This window comes from Callionymus lyra, chromosome 15, assembly GCF_982586985.1.
Source record: "Callionymus lyra chromosome 15, fCalLyr1.hap1.1, whole genome shotgun sequence".
Lineage (NCBI taxonomy): Eukaryota > Metazoa > Chordata > Actinopteri > Syngnathiformes > Callionymidae > Callionymus > Callionymus lyra.
This window is the reverse complement of record NC_141832.1, coordinates 22,931,466-22,950,208: the sequence shown is the minus strand read 5'-3', so window position 1 is coordinate 22,950,208 and position 18,743 is coordinate 22,931,466. Positions and strand designations below refer to the sequence as shown.

Genomic DNA, 18,743 nt, shown 5'->3' with positions numbered 1-18,743 from the left:
AAAATCCAACGTGCCTCAAAGCAACGACAGCCTCCCACGCTATGAAACCACTCAGGTGTTTGGACGCAACCTCCTCAAGTCCATTTTCACTGTTAAAGTACATAACATCTGGTGTTTGCAGGTTTTTGTCCATGCTAGAGGAGGAGATCTATGGGGAGAACTCGCCCATCTGGGAGGCTGATTTTACAATGCCTGCCTCTGATGGCACACAGCTGGGACATCCAACGGGTGAGGTTGGGATATATAAGGGTTTTAATTTCAAACAGCATTTTAATATTTAGTATATTTCAAGGTTGTAGCAACCACCAGGCTGCTACAACTTGATTTCGGATTTCTAAATGTTAGCCTGAATGTAAGTAAGTAAGTAAGTAATATTTATTTATATAGCGCTTTTCGAGACCAGGGTCACAAAGCGCTTTAACAATCAAAACAATACTCAAAACAGTACATACTACAAAGATCAAGACAACACCGAGAACAACACAGGAGTTCGAGAAATTCAAGGAATGTGTTTTATTCTAATAAATATCCATATATATTAGTTGTCTGAAAAGGTGGCTTGTTGAATCTTTATTATGGGGTGAAACGTTTCTGCTAAATATAAAAATATTTAAGATAAATTGAATCAATTGGATTTCATGTGTGGAAGCCCCCTTGGAACATTGTATCTTTGCCTTTTTTTGCTTTGTTTTTCTTAATTTAATTTTTCAACCTTTGTACGTAAAGTGGAATTTGTTTTTATCATATTCAAGTTTCATACTAAACATCAATATGAGTCTTGAGTCTGATCAGATAAAAATAATGGTTTTTCAGCTAATTTATATCATCTCATATTTTCCGGTAATAATGTTGTTTCTGTTGCAGTGATCAGTCCAGCTGCAGTGTCCTGCTCTTTGACTCTTTCTAAGGGTCTAAGCACTGCAACATCCCTGGGAAGCATCATTGACACCGGAGGAGCTGAACCCATCACAGGTCCTACTTTTGTCATTTAGTTGCACATACATGAGCACAGCTGTATATGGAATATATTGCCTTCCTGGCTCCATGTTGTTTAAGTGTTAATCATTGTTTTTCTTGTTTTCATTCTTTCTTCTTCTACTTTTATGAAATATTTACTGGACGTGTACAGCAAAATTTATTTATTTATTTCACACATGATCTGGTGCATCTTTCAGAAAAGTACATTTAACAAATAAAATGGATAATTGTATAAATAAATAAAACATACCATTATTGGGGTAAAAACTCAACACTCAAACCTTGGCCACAGAAAGGAAGTGAGTTATTGGGATTTATTTATTTCAAACTATCAGTTGTATCTTGGCCATGCATTTTCCTATGAATATGTGTCAGCGCCACCACTAGGTTTAAAGCAGAATAAAATGCAAATTTTAGCGGTTTCAGAGTTTTGAAAATGGTTTCTTTAAAGTGAGGTTTTAATTAAATTTCTGTCAATATTTTTAGGCATTAGAATGTGAGCTCTAGAAACTCTCAGAACTTTAGATTATCCCTCTAAACTATTTGCCAGAAACATGTTTTTCCCCTCAAAATCATCATAACAATATATTAGCCATCATTGTTGTTTATTTTGACAATACCCTGTTTAATAATGGTTTGTATATTTGTCGTAAGATTGAGTTTAATTTATTTTGGCATTATGATTTTAAACTTTTTTATAAATCTACATGTGTCTAACGCGACAACTATCTGTTCAGTTGAAAAGCGTAAACTCCCTGAGGCGCTGACATTGGAAGATGCCAAAAGGATCCGTGTGATGGGAGACATTCCAATGGAGTTGGTGAATGAAGTCATGATGACCATCACTGACCCGGCTGCGATGCTCGGGCCTGAGGTGAGTGTCATGATAGTTAGTTAGTATATCTAGATAAACTTGTTGTTGGCTCATCGCTGTTTTGTTTCATATTGCGCTTTCCTCTCTAGACCAACCTTCTGACCCCTAACGCTGCCCGTGATGAGACTGCCAGGCTGGAGGAGCGGCGGGGCATCATAGAGTTCCACGTCATAGGAAACTCTTTGTCCCAGAAGTCCAACAAGAAGATCCTGATGTGGCTAGTTGGCCTGCAGAATGTCTTTTCCCACCAGCTACCTCGCATGCCCAAAGAATACATCACCCGTCTGGTGTTCGACCCGTGAGTCCTTTCTCTGATCCGTGTGGTTTCTTCAGAGTTATGAATATCATTTTTGTTTCCATCCCTCACAGAAAGCACAAAACGCTGGCCCTCATCAAGGATGGCCGCGTCATCGGAGGCGTCTGTTTTCGGATGTTTCCTACTCAGGGCTTCACTGAAATAGTCTTCTGTGCCGTCACTTCTAATGAGCAAGTTAAGGTAAAATTTCCCAATAAATGATTTGTCCAACATGTAGTCATAGTTGCTTTTGCAATAATATTCTCAATATCTGTTCTATAAAACCATACTTGAAAGTGTTAAACTTCACTAAGAGTTTAGGATGTTTTGGATGTGGACCAGTGTCCACTCGGGAGAGAGAGTGGGCCTAATGCTTTTAATACTGAAAGTCTCCATTTTGAATTGTCAAACTCAATTTAAAGGGGCCACATCTGATTTGATGGTTGGCTCATATCAAAATGAGGTAAAGGTCCATGTTGATATGGTGTCTTTAAGATACTAACATTTAAGGTAATAATAAGTATCTGACGTTATTGATGGTGACTGTTTAATGAAGGTGAGAAAAAACACGTTTATAAATATTAAGCCTCCACAAATAAAAAGACAATGTTGTAATTGGACTCGTACTTCCTGGTAAATTTACATTTTGATCAGTATTCTCGGCCCCTTTATGATTGAGTTTGACATCCCAGGGATAGAAGGTAGTTCTTGAAGCTACATACTTGAACTGTCTCTGTTCCTTTAACTCTCAGGGCTATGGCACCCACCTGATGAACCATCTGAAGGAGTATCACATCAAACACGGCATCCTTTATTTCCTCACGTATGCTGACGAGTATGCCATCGGCTACTTCAAAAAGCAGGTAATGTCCATGTGGCCCCCCGTTTCCTGTGTGAGTTCAACTGGGCCTTATGTTAATGTCCTTTCAATTCCCTCAGGGCTTTTCCAAAGATATCAAGGTGCAGAAGAGCCGTTACCTTGGTTACATCAAAGACTATGAAGGAGCGACGCTGATGGAGTGTGAGCTGAACCCCCGCATCCCCTACACAGAACTGTCTCATATTATCAAGAGACAGAAGGAGGTATGTGTACACATCAGGTTAGTTTCTGTTGAACTTATTACTGACTGAGAAATGTCCCGCAGATCATCAAAAAGCTAATCGAGAGGAAGCAAAGCCAGATCAGGAAGGTCTATCCAGGACTCACCTGCTTCAAAGAAGGCGTTCGGCAGATCCCAGTGGAGAGTATTCCTGGAATAAGTCAGTGGCTTTTGTGCACTAAATTATAATGAATTTTTTAAAATATATTTAATGTATTTATTATGTTTTTGACCAGGAGAGACAGGATGGAAACCCAGTAGTAAAGAGAAATGGTAAGAGAATCTTCCAATGGCAGGTTTAAACTGCCTCAATCTCAAAAAAGTACAGTATTAGATGTTTGAGGTTCTTGATATTCTATAGAACATTGTTCTGTTATATAAAATAATTAAAAAAATTTACTTTTAATTCCCAACTGTGGAAAAATATTTTCTAAAGAGTTGTTCTGCAAGTTTAGATCAGTAAAATGTGTCAGTCTACCTGGCTCAATCTTTGTGCTTTTGGCTGTTTTGCAGTAAAGAAGTGAAGGATCCTGACGTCTTGTACAACATGCTGAAAAACCTTCTGGCCCAGATCAAGGTGATCAAGCACAACACATTTAAATAATGGCTTAATACACACAATGCTTTGGATCAGTCTCTGTCAATAAGTGCGTTCATACCAACATGGCTGGAAGGAAGTTTCAGAACCAAATAAATGGATGCTTTTATTTAGTGGTACATCATGATTCCAACTGCTTGATTATACATGGTTTTAATTAGAGTTCAAACCAACAGTCATTTCTATGATAAATAAGGTTAAGATACCAAATTTAATCACTGTGTGACAATTTGTTACCATCAAATAATCAACCCCCCCTTTGTGTTGAATCAAACCAATCAAATTCAAAGGTCAATTTTATAGAGAACTTTCATTGAAAGAAGTTTTAATAACCGGTCATCACATTTGTCTCTCTTATAGACTCATCCTGATGCTTGGCCGTTCATGGAGCCTGTGAAGAAATCGGAAGCTCCAGATTATTATGAGATCATTCGCTTTCCCATCGGTGAGATGACTGCCCTTCCAACTTGAACAGTAGTTCTAACTTGTCTAACATGTTCCTGTGTGTTCCATAGACTTGAAGACCATGACTGAGCGCCTGAAGAACAGATACTATGTGACCAAAAAGCTCTTCATCGCTGACTTGCAGCGAATCATCACCAATTGTCGTGAGTACAACCCTCCTGACAGCGAGTACTGCAAGTGTGCCAACACACTGGAGAAGTTCTTTTACTTCAAACTCAAAGACGGCGGCCTGATAGAGAAGTAACTGAGCACGTCTCATCATCACAAACACACACAGAACCAGACACACACACACGCACACACGAGTAAAATCCTACACTAGATCCACCACTTCACTATCGTTGCCTTTTCCTTTCAAATAATCTATTGTCCTCACTGTAAATACAGTAAGTGAACCAAAGTTACAGGTCCATTTATCCCACCAATCTTTCTGCTTCTCAGCATTTTGATGTATTTATATTACAATCCATTCCATTTTATAAATGTGTTCACGAGTCGAGACGTTGAGTTCTTCAAAGGAATGGACCTCCGGACCTAAAGCCATGTTGCCTTCAGTTACTGACCGACACTTGAACACGCTGGCTGTTTCCACACGCAAACCTTCAGAGAAGTGACATCCACCGAAGTATTTGGACAAAAGTGCATCTGATGTTTTCACCACTTTCTTTTTTGTACAAATCATGACAATAGAAGTTTATTTATAGCATGTTAATGCTTCATTTTCACTGGCAGGGTTCACTCTGTATCATTGAGGTCGCACAGCTTCTTGTACGTGGCAAATGTTCATTTATTTATTTCACTGTAGATAAACGTCAGTATGATTGAACGTCAACTTATCTCGTAGCCCGCACGCCAAATTGTGACTCAACGCACAGCAGTCAGTTTACAAGTCATTCAATAAACTCAAATAAAGTTGCTGCAGGTGTTTACAGTGTAAGCATCACTGTACTATCAACACTTCTTCAGTTGTGTTGCTGTGGGAAGTAACTTAAGTTGTTGTGTGTTTGTGTGTGTTTATTTTGTACTTGAATCTGGTGATTCATAATTCAGGGTCATTGGTCACATGTTTTTCGCCCTCTATACAACAATGCTGCATTCTTAAATGGATCAAGCTTCCACTCATTACAGGACATGTGGTAGAAGTACTGTATTTCTGTTCATAACAATAAAGTTGTTTTTTTCTACAAAGTGCTCTGAGTGTCCTTTTATCAATGTGTTGGATTTATTGCAAGTAAAAAATCTTGCGTCTTTCTCTCCCAGATTCAACAAAGTTACCTTTACCATGAAACAAAATCCCATTCTTTATCAGTGTAACATTCTGTTTATTAAAGTTACATGTTTATAAGTATCTTTTTCAATGTTTTTAAATGGCGTGATTCTAAGGTGAATGACTAATGCAGAGGATTCACTTTCACTTTCCTTAGCAACGAAACGCTACCAAGTTACTGTATCTCCCACAGAGGAAGAAAAAAATAAACTTCAATGTTTCCCTATTTCATTTAGCAAAAAGTTACAAAGTTATGAACTCCCCACATGGATCTAGTATCTATATAGGACACGTCTAGGTGGATTAATGGCACAATAAACTGAAATTACAGAAACAATCTTATTTATATAATATATAGATGTGGAGGTGCAATAATGATATATACAGTGCCTTGCGAAAGTATTCGGCCCCCTTGAACCTTTCAACATTTCGCCACATTTCAGGCTTCAAACATAAAGATATAAAATTTTAATTTTTTGTCATGAATCAACAAGTGGGACACAATCGTGAAGTGGAACGAAATTTATTGGATAATTTAAACTTTTTTAACAAATAAAAAACTGAAAAGTGGGGCGTGCAATATTATTCGGCCCCCTTGCGCTAATACTTTGTAGCGCCACCTTTTGCTGCAATTACAGCTGCAAGTCGCTTGAGGTATGTCTCTATCAGTTTTGCACATCGAGAGACTGGAATTCTTGCCCATTCTTCCTTGCAAAACAGCTCGAGCTCAGTGAGGTTGGATGGAGAGCGTTTGTGAACAGCAGTCTTCAGCTCTTTCCACAGATTCTCGATTGGATTCAGGTCTGGACTTTGACTTGGCCATTCTAACACCTGGATACGTCCATTTGTGAACCATTCCATTGTAGATTTGGCTTTATGTTTTGGATCATTGTCCTGTTGGAAGATAAATCTCCGTCCCAGTCTCAGGTCTTTTGCAGACTCCAACAGGTTTTCTTCCAGAATGGTCCTGTATTTGGCTCCATCCATCTTCCCATCAATTTTAGCCAGCTTCCCTGTCCCTGCTGAAGAAAAGCAGGCCCAAACCATGATGCTGCCACCACCATGTTTGACAGTGGGGATGGTGTGTTCAGGGTGATGAGCTGTGTTGCTTTTACGCCAAACATATCGTTTTGCATTGTGGCCAAAAAGTTCGATTTTGGTTTCATCTGACCAGAGCACCTTCTTCCACATGTTTGGTGTGTCTCCCAGGTGGCTTGTGGCAAACTTTAAACCAGACTTTTTATGGATATCTTTGAGAAATGGCTTTCTTCTTGCCACTCTTCCATAAAGGCCAGATTTGTGAAGTGCACGACTGATTGTTGTCCTATGGACAGACTCTCCCACCTCAGCTGTAGTTATCTGCAGTTCATCCAGAGTGATCATGGGCCTCTTGGCTGCATCTCTGATCAGTCTTCTCCTTGTTTGAGATGAAAGTTTGGAGGGACGGCTGGGTCTTGGTAGATTTGCAGTGGTCTGATACTCCTTCCATTTCAATATAATTGCTTTCACAGTGCTCCTTGAGATGTTTAAAGCTTGGGAAATCTTTTTGTATCCAATTCCGGCTTTAAACTTCTCCACAACAGTATCTCGGACCTGCCTGGTGTGTTCCTTTGTCTTCATGGTTCTCTCTGCGCTTTAAACAGAACCCTGAGACTATCAAAGAGCAGGTGCATTTATACGGAGACTTGATTACACACAGGTGCATTCTATTACTATGTGAGTTTGCTGCACTGAAAGTAAAGGGGCCGAATAATATTACACGCCCCACTTTTCAGTTTTTTATTTGTTGAAAAAGTTTAAATTATCCAATAAATTTCGTTCCACTTCACGATTGTGTCCCACTTGTTGTTGATTCATGACAAAAAATTAAAATTTTATATCTTTATGTTTGAAGCCTGAAATGTGGCGAAATGTTGAAAAGTTCAAGGGGGCCGAATACATTTGCAAGGCACTGTAATACTATCATAGCTGGACGTATTTGCAAAAGAAGCTGAACTCTTTAAAATCTCCCTCACTTATTATACAATAATACATATTGTTTATATTTGATCAGAATGGATGTTTTAAAATTTTAATGGGCGTCTTTGCTGTCCTTCCATGAACCTGATGGGGTTTCCCTCCCCTCTCTTATTATTTCTATTATCTATTTAGGTGAATAGACAGAAGATTGTTTTGCTTTCCGTTCCCGAGAAACAGAAACAACAGAATAGATGAGGATTGGTTAATTTTAAAGTTCTCTTCCCAGCCCTCAACAGATCTCATTGAGGGCTGGGATTCTTCAGGAGTATCTTAACTTTAATATGATCTAATCTTCACCTTAAGGGGATTTAAGAAAACGCAATGATTTAAAAAGATATCTTTGTTGACAAGAACGTGGCCACTAGACGTCACTGTTCGCACTTATGTTGCCATAATCGTGTCAGGTTTCTTACTTTCGGTTTCAATTCCTGCCTCAGCTGATCCCAGCTCTGCTCGTCACCAGACCTGCTGAGGCACTGGACTGACGAGCACTGAGAGGTGAGTGTTGAGAAGTCTCTTCCTGAACAGATGAACCTTCATGTTGTGGATCTGCTCTGACCAGGCGAGAGAACCATGGCTGAGCTGGAACTCTATTCGTATCAGCGGGAAGTTGCGGAGCGAGCAATAAAAGGAGAGAATGTCATTATCTGGTTGCCCACCGGAGCAGGGAAGACCCGGGCTGCCGTGTATGTGGCCAAGAAGCACCTGGAGGACCACCCTCACGCCAAAGTGGTCGTCATAGTCAACATGGTAGACAAACGTTGCATTATTTATTCATGTTTAGAAGTTGTTACAAGCTGCAGTTTACCGAGTGTCCGCTTGAAGGTGCCAGACAACTAAAATAGAAAATAATCTTTTTTTTTTTCTTCAATAATTTGTATATTGAAAGTTTTTCATTGTTTTTATCATTATTTTTTTCAATAATTTAAATCATCATTTTTATTTGAATTATTTTTATTTGTTTTCAAATATCTGTTAAAAAAAATCAAAAACATTTTCACGTTTAAATAATTAAAATTAAAATACAAATGTATACTAATTCCTATTATTAAAATAAATACATTGTTTCAAATTTAGTGTTTTTAAGTTCAATATAAAAATTTTGGTGCCACCAAACAAAACAAAGAGTACTTACTTTGCTAATTCATTTAACTCTCAGCCAATCACGGTGGTACTATTATACCAACCTTTTTATATTGAATTTAAATAGACTATGAATGTAAAATAATGAAAAAAAACAATATCAGTTATTAGAATTAGAATATCAAACTCTATGTTAAGAAAATAATTCATTTATATATATTATATTTATATATTTATAAAATATTAGATTTGTTTTTTTATTTCAATTAAAAAAATAATTCAACCTTTTAATATATAAATTATTACATTAAATGATTCAATGAAAACAAATGAAACCTTTCAATATATTAATTACTTTCAACAATTATTTTCAATATTTGAAATAACTAAATTAAATTTAACCATGCAATATTCTGATGATACGTTGGCTTTTCCAATTTGGCTGCCTACAATCACATTTTTGCTTCAAAATCGTGGTTCGCACAGATGCCTTGTTTTTATCATAGTAGAGCAATTCTTACTTTACTGTGGTCGCTAATGATGAATGAAAAATGTTGAAAATTCTGCCTCTCTGTCTCAGATTCATCTGGTCAATCAACATTACACTCACGAGTTTTTGCCAGCGCTGGGCGAGAAGTACAGCATCAAAGAAGTCAGCAGCAACAGCCTAGAGAAGGACTTCTTCGGCTCCGTGGTGCGGACTTCAGACTTGGTCATCTGCACGGCAAAAATCCTTCACAATGCTATGATCAGCCCGGAGGAATTAAAACATCTTGATATTTCTGGTAAGAGGTCACATGATTGTAATAATTTAAAATCTTTGCGTATGGCTTTCACTTGCTGTTGTTTATAGATGCAGTTTTTGTTGTGGTGATAAATTAGACTAGGTTTGTAATCTGATTTAAAGCTGTAAACTTAACAAATAGATGGTTCAAATGTTTTACTTATTTTTACTTATAGATGATTGGATGGATGGATGGATGGATAAACTTTATTAATCCCTCTGGAGATCTACTTTGGGAAATTGTTTTTCCAGCACACAGCAACACAGACGATAGATTAATGCAACAAGAACAAGAACAAAGTGCAATAAAAAGAAAGCGCAAGATGACACAATCTGAATCTAAAGATGAAGAACATAGATCAAAGAAAAAGAAAAAAGAAAAAGGATACAAATATTACCATAGAATAGAATCATCTTTTCTTTCCCCTCCTGTCCCAAAACTCAGAATTAAACAGCCCAAGGAGATAGAAACAACAACAGATCTAAATCAATAGCGGTTTAGGTCGTCTTTTTATGACTTTATAGTTCTGTAAACTGTTAATTATCCACATCCGAGTTATCAACCGAACACAAACACTTGAGGAATAAATGTTGGTCAAGGACGGCACATGCACTCCCTGAACTATCTGGGTGCACCTGGTCATCATTACTCCCCCGTTCTGCTCTTAAAGCAGTCGGTTAAGGTAAGTAGGATAAAACACTTCAGCTCAATCATCTTTCATTAGCTGGTTACTTCAATCTCATCAGTTGAGGCCTGTTAACTGATATTACATGTAACTACAATACATTTTTTTTCTACTGAATGGTTCCTTCATTTATGTCATTTTATTTGTTGATTTTAGTTATTATCAGAGTTTTCCATCTATTCAAGATTTATACCTTTCAAGTTTGTCATAAGGAACATATATCAGAAGTTTCAAAAGAAAGGAAACACAAAACACAAGAAATTATAATAATAATCGAATAAAGTTACAATATCATTTATCTTTCATTCATTTTCTGTGCCGCTTAATCCCATATGGGGGTTGCCCATAATGGATCCCACACTCATACATATGGAAAATTCCCAATCAACCTCTGTATGCTTTTGGACTTTGAAACCCAGGCAACACGGGAGGAACATACAAACTCCAAAAAGAAAGGTCACAAGTTGGCTCCCTCCCAACCTGTCAGCAATCTCTGCAGCGATTATATATGAATAAATATGATTTAATAAGACTGATATATAATGTTTCTACAGAGTAAAGTCGCAGCGTAATGTTCCTCAGTCTGGTGTTTCTTATTTGGAAGCATTCTCTTCCCTGAAGGTAGACGGCACAGTTGTTAATTCTGCTCAGGCATCTTTAAATGAACAACTGTCGCTCAGTAAAGACAGTTAGTTACTTGCCGTCCTACTAGGTTAGTAGATCCGATCAAAGCTAATGAAATGCATAGATCAACTGACAGAGAAGCGATTGAGTCACCACTTGAACTGTATGATCTGTATTTGCTTTTGTGTCACATTGAAGAAGCCATACTCTTATAAGACTCACAAGGGATATTTCTATATTCTGGGTTGTTGTTGTAGAAATTAGTCTGCTGATCATCGACGAGTGCCACCACACCAACAAGGAGGATGTCTACCATGAGATCATGAGAACCTACGTGGAGAGGAAGCTGAGTGAGCAGGGGCGGCTGCCACAGATCCTGGGATTGACGGCGTCACCGGGTACAGGCGGTGCAAAGACCCTGGAGAAAGCTGTGGAGCATGTGCTGACGGTAATGGTTCTGCACCAGTCATGCCTTAATATCAACAATATTTATTGGCACCATTGTAAAAACCACAAGCATTGTTTGAGGTGTGCACACATTTTAAAATAGAATTAATTAGAAAAAAAAATGTATCATCAGCAAAAAACTCTGGCTATTTGATTGTGTCTGTAAGAGATGTAATGTTTTATACTTTATGTTGCCAGGTTAAGGATGCTTAAGAGGAACAAATAATATTTTTATCCCAGACACTGTGTGAGACTTTCTGAAGGGCTGCTTGGATGCTTGGATTACAGTTTTTTTTAATTTGCAATATAACTGTCTGGTGGTGAGCACGAGAAAACAAGTTTTTATGATTGCCTAGTTCACTTGGACATGGACTCCAAAGCACTTTTTTTTTTACTATCAAAGCAACAAAATAGTTGTGTTTTAAAACAGAATTGTGTCTTCTGTCATGCAGGTCTGTGCCAACTTGGATGCGGAAATTGTTTCAACAAAGATCGCTGTACAAGAACTTGAGATCAATGTTCCCAAACCTAGGAAGATCTTGAATATTGTAGATAAGAGACCCGAGGTCAGTTTCTACTTTTTATTTTTTTTTCTCTATTGTATATCTTTAGAATTAGTGTCAGAATAGTGAATTACAGCATCATTTAAACTGTTGTTTTCTTTCTTGACTTAAATCCTGACCTGTCACCAGGTTAAATAACAACTTCATAAAATAATAATAACTTTAATTGTTCAAGTAATAACCAAACTAAGATAATTAGTTTAAACTTGACTTTAACCAATTTTCACCTTTTATTTAGTTGATTTTAATCTGTATGTGTTGCTCTAACTCTTAAAATGTCTTTATAAATTAGCTTGTGGTGATGAAAACATAGTATAACATGCATTGACAGTTTGGTCAAAAGATAAATTCGCTGAGGCAGTATTAATGAATTAAATTGCATTTAAAGTGTCCAATCATAACAGAGTTATCTCAAGAGAGTTAACAGTTTAAATAACCCAAATAGCTTTTACCTGGCAGAAACTGAGAGTAGAACCAGACTCTGTAGAACGGCCTCCTGCTGTGATGTGCTGGTAATAATAATAATAATAATAATAACGATGCCCAACTCTTTCAATTGAATAATTATTGATAATTATTACACCCGAACATAACGCCTGACATACATAATACATAAACTGTTCACATGACAAAAAAACAACAACACATGAAACAAATAACAGCAACTTCAAGTATGAATTGAATATTCTGTTCAGTGGAATAGAAAAGTGTGAATAAGTTGCAGACATAGTAACGACTATAATCATTTTAAAGTTACTTTTTTGGCTCATTTTGATAAGAAGAAGAACTTTTTTGATCAGCTGAAAATGATCTGAGTACAGATTTAAAATGTTTGATCACAGTTGAAAACTGTTAGACAACAATAAGCGATGGATGTCTGAAATACCTTGACCTTTTTTTTTAATACAAATTCGATTTTCCGTTATTTATATTTTAGGATCCATTCGGCGACCTCTTGAAACAGATGATGGAGCAGATCCACAAGTTCATGGTGTTGCCTCCTGATTTCAGACTCAGAAAGTGTGGGACTCAAGAGTATGAGGCAGACGTAGTGGAGCTGGAGAAGATTGGTTTGTGAAACTCACATCCTTTGTCTGATCTCTGTTCCCTAAAATCTCTCTACATCCAACCAGGGGTGACCCGGCTGAACAGGCGGCTGCAACAGTGCGCGCTGCATCTGCGGCAGTACAACGACGCTTTATTCATCAACGACACCCTGAGGATGATCAACGCTTTTCGCCACTTGCTCCGCTACTACAACGCCAAGTCTAACTCGCCCTACGATGCCACCGATGAATTCCTGCTTAGACTTTTTAGGGGTGAGGTTTGTGTTTGTCATGAGGGTTTTTGTTGCTGAAATAAACACATTGCTTGTCTCGCACATGCAGATAATCAGGCTAGGCTGAAAGAAAGTGCAGAGGATTTAAGGCACGAGAACCCAAAAATGGCTAGCCTTGAAAGCACTCTTCTGAAGCAGTTCAATAAAGATCCAGAGTCCCGGGCCATCCTCTTCAGCAAGACCCGAATAAGCACCGTCTACCTGAAAGACTGGGTCCAAAGCAGCAACACTTTACAGGAAGCAGGAATCAATTCGGATATCTTGACTGGGACCAGCAACATGACACAGGTGGGCTCTTTGGACAAACAAGTTCATAATAACACTTCTCACACAGGGACAGGCCTGAAGCTAGGTACACACTAGAGTGAGGCAGGAGCCATTGAGCTTAAAGTGTGAATTGCAAGACTCAGTCTTGACTGTACAGTCCATTTAGGGCAGGGGTTGTATATACTTGACCTTAATAATAAGCGTTTAGTATATTTTTTCATGAGATTTTTTTTTACTATATGAGGCATCATCAATCTGTAGAAGCCTTTCATGCAACAAAAGGAGATTGAAAGAGAACATTAAAATCACATTCTTGAATAAATCAAGCTCAATGCACAGAGATTAAGAAGTATTTCATGATGCAGTAGTGGATGTTCTGAACACATAGAAATATTTCAACAAAGATGTAACAATTCAACACTATTTGGAATACTGGTGAACAGTTTTAACTGTGTAGCAACATATTGAGATGCCATCAATTCTACTTCAAGATTATCTAAATGTTCTCCACTTTGAACATGGAATTGTTCAGATGACGATGACCTAAACTGCGTTTCCTCTTACAGAGCGAACAGAATGAAACCATAACAGATTTCCGGAACGGTAGACTCAACCTCCTGATCTCTACCAGCGTGGGAGAAGAAGGCCTGGACATCAAAGAATGTAATCTGGTGGTGCGTTACGGGCTCCTCACCAACGAGATCGCTCAGGTGCAGGCCAGGGGTCGAGCCAGAGCCATGGATGGTGTATACTCCGTGGTTGCAGACAAGAACGGAAAGGAGCTGAGGAGAGAGCATGTCAATGATTTTTTGGAGAAGTTGGCTGGCGAAGCCATCGCAGAAGTCCAACAGATGAGTCGTCTAGTGCTCCGTTCAAAGGTTGGTCTCGCCTCATTTTTTGATGTAGCTAGTGGCTTCATTGTAAACTCAACTTAGGACACTGGAGTGGTTGTCTTGTATCTTAGAAGTTTCAGGTTACTTCCAACTCCTGATATGATTGTGTCTCAAGACACTAAAACCCTGATTTCTCCTGGTAGTCAGATGCTGCCTCGCGGCCTACTCCCATCAGTGTATGAGTGCGTGCTGAACAAACATATGTAACCATAAAGTTGAAGATTTAGGAGATGAATAAATGGATATTATGGATAGTAAAATCCCAATAAATAAATCACTTAAATATCCATGTAGTTATAATCATAATTTCTTTATACTTCAGCTTATATAAACAAAGATCCTCGAGCTTTATCATAATTTGTTTCATTATCATGTCCAGCTCAGGAGTATTCAGAGGGACTCGGTTTCTGCCCACAAAAACGCTCAACTCAGCAGGTCGGCAAACAGAAACAGCGCTGCCTTTAAAGTCAAGTTGTTGTGTCGGGAATGTCACTTGCCGGTGGCCACGGGCGGGGATATCAGACGGGTGGAAAACGTGCACCACGTCAACATTAACCCCGATTTCAAGTGAGTTTACAATCGTCCAAAATCTTTCAGTTTGAGCAGAGTTTCTAATCTGGTCCCTACTATTTAGGAAGTTCTACAAACTCGGGGCTCAGGTGTTTCTGGACAAGAGCTTTGCAGACATGGAGCCTGGGCGTATAATCAGCTGCCAAAAGTGTGAAAAGGTACGGGGAAAATAGTATTTCTTACTCATCCTAAACTTTTACTTTCACATCCATGTTCAGGTTTGGGGGTCTGAGATCAAGTACAAAGATCTTGCTGTACTGCCCAATATTTCAATCAAGCACTTCGCCCTGGAGACCGCCTCCGAACGCATAGTCGTAAAGCAGTGGAAGAAGGTCCCGTTCACTGTGGCAGAGTTCAACCTCACCGAGTATTGCGAAGAAAATGGATCCGACCTTCTTGACTAAGGCTGTGTTTCAGGGACGTGCGGTCATGGGAGGCAGGTGAGGCAGAGCCTCACCTCTGAATGCGCAATCCATCGCAAACTGGGTTGCCATATCTCTGCATGTCGCAAATTTAATGTTTGCAGATATCTTTAATTGCCTTGATTTTCCACAGTCTGCCTGATGTCTTTAACCATTACAGTTTAATGTTTGAAAGGGTTTTCTTTAGTTTCCTGATCGGAAATAAAACCGCAGTATAAAAAGACACACAGTACTGTGCCGCACTTAGAAGAGGCATAGGTGAGCCTACAAGTACTTGTTGATGTAAGTAAGTAAGTTACTTGTTGATTGTTCTTTTACGTAGAAACAACAGGTGGGTCAAGTACACTGCTGCGAGCCGTTTATTATTGTTTGTATGTTTCTTTTTTGCAGACTCCCAAAATGGAAGATGGTTATATATAACTGGTAAGTAGTCTAACTGGACTTTCAATCAAAAGTAGATGTGATTAACACGCTTATATTGATCCCTTTAATATTCTATATTTATTTTTTCATGATAATAAACTTTGGTCCCTTTTGCGTTAATTTAACCAATGTTGAAAGGCACAACGCAATATCAACAAATAATAAGCAACCAAAGGCAGGTATATTATTCATTACGTCATCACTACTAACTTACACTGGTAGAGACAATAGATCGAGTCATCTTAACTTAACAACATTTTAACACAACAGCGCTGACATCATTCTGCTGTCAAGCTAACTATAACTTGGAATTCTTCACTCATGAGCCCCACTTAAATCCTTGCTAAAACCCAAACGCCATTTAGTAGGAGTAAATAAACTTTCAAATTAAGAGTATTGAATCAGCTGTGTCTTCCTTGTAATCCTTTATTATTACGGTCGTGCTCTATACTGTTTAAACAACGTCTGCTAATTCTTTTTAAATGATTTAATGGTTTATTCATTTTTCTTTATCTATTGATTGTTTTAAAACGAATTTAGAGCCAATTGAAAATTGGTATTTAAATTGAACGTCACTGAGGTGTAGCACAGCACAAGCTTCAGTGACAACGCCATATTGTTAATGTTGTTGTAGTATCTCCGTCGGATCAATGGTGGTTTATATTTATCATAGCTCACTAAAGAGGACCCTCTGCTGACTATCTGCACAATAATAACTGAAATGTTTTTAGATTAGATTAGATAGAATTTATTAATCCTTCTGGAGATCTCTTTTGGGAAATTAGATTTCCAGTTCACAGCATTTATTTTCAGCTTCACTTTTAAATTGGGTTAGCTTTGTCTCACAATCATGCACTTCCTTCATTTTCTTCTACTTTTTGTGTGATTTTTTTTTCAGGATTTAAAAAAAGGGCACTTAATGGGATTATATGGACATGAAAAAAAAGTTTTTTTCACTGAAATGAATTTTGTGGACATTTTAAAACATTTTGAAAATCTGTTAAACCTTTTAGCTTTGTATAATCAGGTACATGATCAATATGTTTAAAAAAACGATTTTCTATATGTAATGACTGTATATAAATTGTGGGAAAATATGAATAAATGGTGAATTGTGATTTTAACATGATGGTATTTATTCCTTTATAATACTTTTACCACCAACACCAACTTCATAAAAACAAACTTCATTTGATTACTATAAAACAAATACGGTATGTTTTTGAGAAAAAGTAGTATACTCTTTGATTAGGTTATAGTTTTATATAAAACAATTGAAATTATTACATATACAAAAAAAACTGTAATTAATTCAATTAATCATGACTACAGTCCTTGGTGCTTCAGGAGTTTCCACGTCCACTACTTACACACAACACACACTAGGTGGAAGTATTGCTCAGGAAATGTTATCCTGACAGTATTTTGGAGAATCTTTTTTTTTTTAACTAAACCTTTCTTGAAATGAATAAACCTTTAAATGATGCCAATGGTATATTCTAACAATGTTCTTTCTTACAGTGATCTGAAATCATCAGTGATGATAAACAAAAGATTAATAGTCAAGTACAGTTTGCTCATAATTTAGCAAAGTAACACACATTACACTGTCATAATTAGTTATAGTATTAGTTTAGCAATTAGCATTTTATGGCTAACTATTTAATCTCCAGCAATAATCCAAGTCTGGAGGCTCCTGGGACAATTAATCGTGAAACATAAACAATCTAAAATTAGAATGGAAAACTGGCAAGCTGCTAGGAACGTCATGGTATGTTGGAACACATTGTATAAAAAAAACACCAAAACGGACACGTACAAGAAATAAAGATATCAATGAGTTAAGAAGAAAAAAAGATTGTTGTGAACTTTGTTTTGATGAAATGCTAAGTCCCGTAATGCACTCAAGCAATGAGCTACATATTTTGGTTTGGCACAGTCGTTCATTGACTTGAAGTATTTTTAAATGATGTTTTAATGATTATAGTTATGTTTGGGCATCATGTCTTCTGGGCCTTCATCCAGGCTGCCAATAACATTTCCGAGTGAATCAACTCGAAGCTTGTTTTGACAGCAGTGTGTCTCCTCTGCTCCACCGGCTCGCCCTGGGGTAACGTGTCTTCACTCGGATCATTTAGCTGCATCTAAATAGTCTGCAGAGAGAAAAGCATTTATTAGAATTGCAGATGATCTTGTTAAACGACAGGCTTCAAAAGATACTTATTATTGCATAATGACTCCGCTGTTTCACACACGCTCAATAACTCCCAGTGGGCCGACTTGGCTGATCCCAGATCAGAGTTGACGGTTGATTAATGGCCTTGTTTGAGGTGTTGTGGTTTTCTCTGCACTTCTGAGGCTTCTTGGAACTTTAAGTAGCAGAGAAACTTTATAAGCATCTCAGACAGCTTGAGCCTCTGTTCTTGTGATGATTAGGAACCTTTTTTCTATCTAACTTGAGGAGGAAATCTTGTGAAATTTGGCAGAGCTCTGGTGTGGACGTAATCACACTGGCCCAGAGTCTTGGCTGATTCAGAATCCGCCGTCCTGAGAGCAGCGGCGGTGAAAGGCGGAGGATGATTTGCTGCCATCAAGACACTCATCAGCTCTGATTACACACCATTACGACACCTCATGGAACTTAATTGCAATTACCTTCAGAAATCAATGAATTGCAGTTGTACTGGCGTAATGATGTTTTCTCTGGTGTTTTTTGATGTACTAAGAAAATTGAAAAGTAAACTATCAGTAAAGTCAGTTTATAATAGAAATAAAAATCAATTAGGGTTGCGTTCCAGATTTACATTTTCAGAAGTTGAAAAAGTACATGAGACTCAATTGTAAAATGTATTTACAAACAGCCAAGTAGAGACATCGTACATGGTTTTTCTTCCTTGTTTACGTTTGGAGATTCTTCCTAAATGTCACAGGAGGACTGTAAAAGGGTAATCAGATCACTCTCCATCAAGTAGAACAGGCCCAATAAAAGACATCTCCAACTAAGATCCTTGCCAGTGTATATATAGACGATATTCTTTTAAAAAAA

At 37.8% G+C, this 18,743-nt stretch overlaps 2 protein-coding genes across 2 annotated transcripts; both read left to right on the top strand.

Moving 5' to 3' along the window:
* Window positions 1–26: 26 nt before the first annotated feature.
* On the top strand, window positions 27–5,498 carry LOC148065395 (histone acetyltransferase KAT2A-like). Its single transcript, XM_087808490.1, has 13 exons — window positions 27–55; window positions 122–228; window positions 865–972; window positions 1,716–1,852; window positions 1,942–2,150; window positions 2,222–2,348; window positions 2,900–3,010; window positions 3,087–3,230; window positions 3,293–3,407; window positions 3,484–3,520; window positions 3,761–3,824; window positions 4,206–4,290; window positions 4,361–5,498. Exons 1-13 carry the CDS (start codon window positions 42–44, stop codon window positions 4,552–4,554), a joined length of 1,452 nt encoding a protein of 483 aa, XP_087664616.1. The 5' UTR covers window positions 27–41; the 3' UTR covers window positions 4,555–5,498.
* A 2,510-nt stretch (window positions 5,499–8,008) lies between these two features.
* LOC148065394 (ATP-dependent RNA helicase DHX58-like) lies at window positions 8,009–16,821 on the top strand. The gene is made up of 12 exons (XM_087809175.1): window positions 8,009–8,094; window positions 8,159–8,346; window positions 9,260–9,464; window positions 11,031–11,221; window positions 11,673–11,786; window positions 12,721–12,853; window positions 12,917–13,102; window positions 13,172–13,410; window positions 13,956–14,267; window positions 14,662–14,849; window positions 14,917–15,010; window positions 15,071–16,821. Exons 2-12 carry the CDS (start codon window positions 8,170–8,172, stop codon window positions 15,254–15,256), a joined length of 2,025 nt encoding a protein of 674 aa, XP_087665301.1. The 5' UTR covers window positions 8,009–8,094; window positions 8,159–8,169; the 3' UTR covers window positions 15,257–16,821.
* Window positions 16,822–18,743: the final 1,922 nt, after the last annotated feature.

Coding starts and splice junctions, on each gene's coding strand:
- LOC148065395 (XM_087808490.1), top strand. Junction 3,011..3,086: donor TCGGCTACTTCAAAAAGCAG/GTAATGTCCATG, acceptor CAATTCCCTCAG/GGCTTTTCCAAAGATATCAA. Junction 3,231..3,292: donor TTATCAAGAGACAGAAGGAG/GTATGTGTACAC, acceptor AATGTCCCGCAG/ATCATCAAAAAGCTAATCGA.
- LOC148065394 (XM_087809175.1), top strand. CDS start 8,170: ATGGCTGAGCTGGAACTCTATTCGTATCAGCGGGAAGTTGCGGAGCGA. Junction 8,347..9,259: donor TGGTCGTCATAGTCAACATG/GTAGACAAACGT, acceptor TCTCTGTCTCAG/ATTCATCTGGTCAATCAACA. Junction 14,268..14,661: donor GTCTAGTGCTCCGTTCAAAG/GTTGGTCTCGCC, acceptor TATCATGTCCAG/CTCAGGAGTATTCAGAGGGA.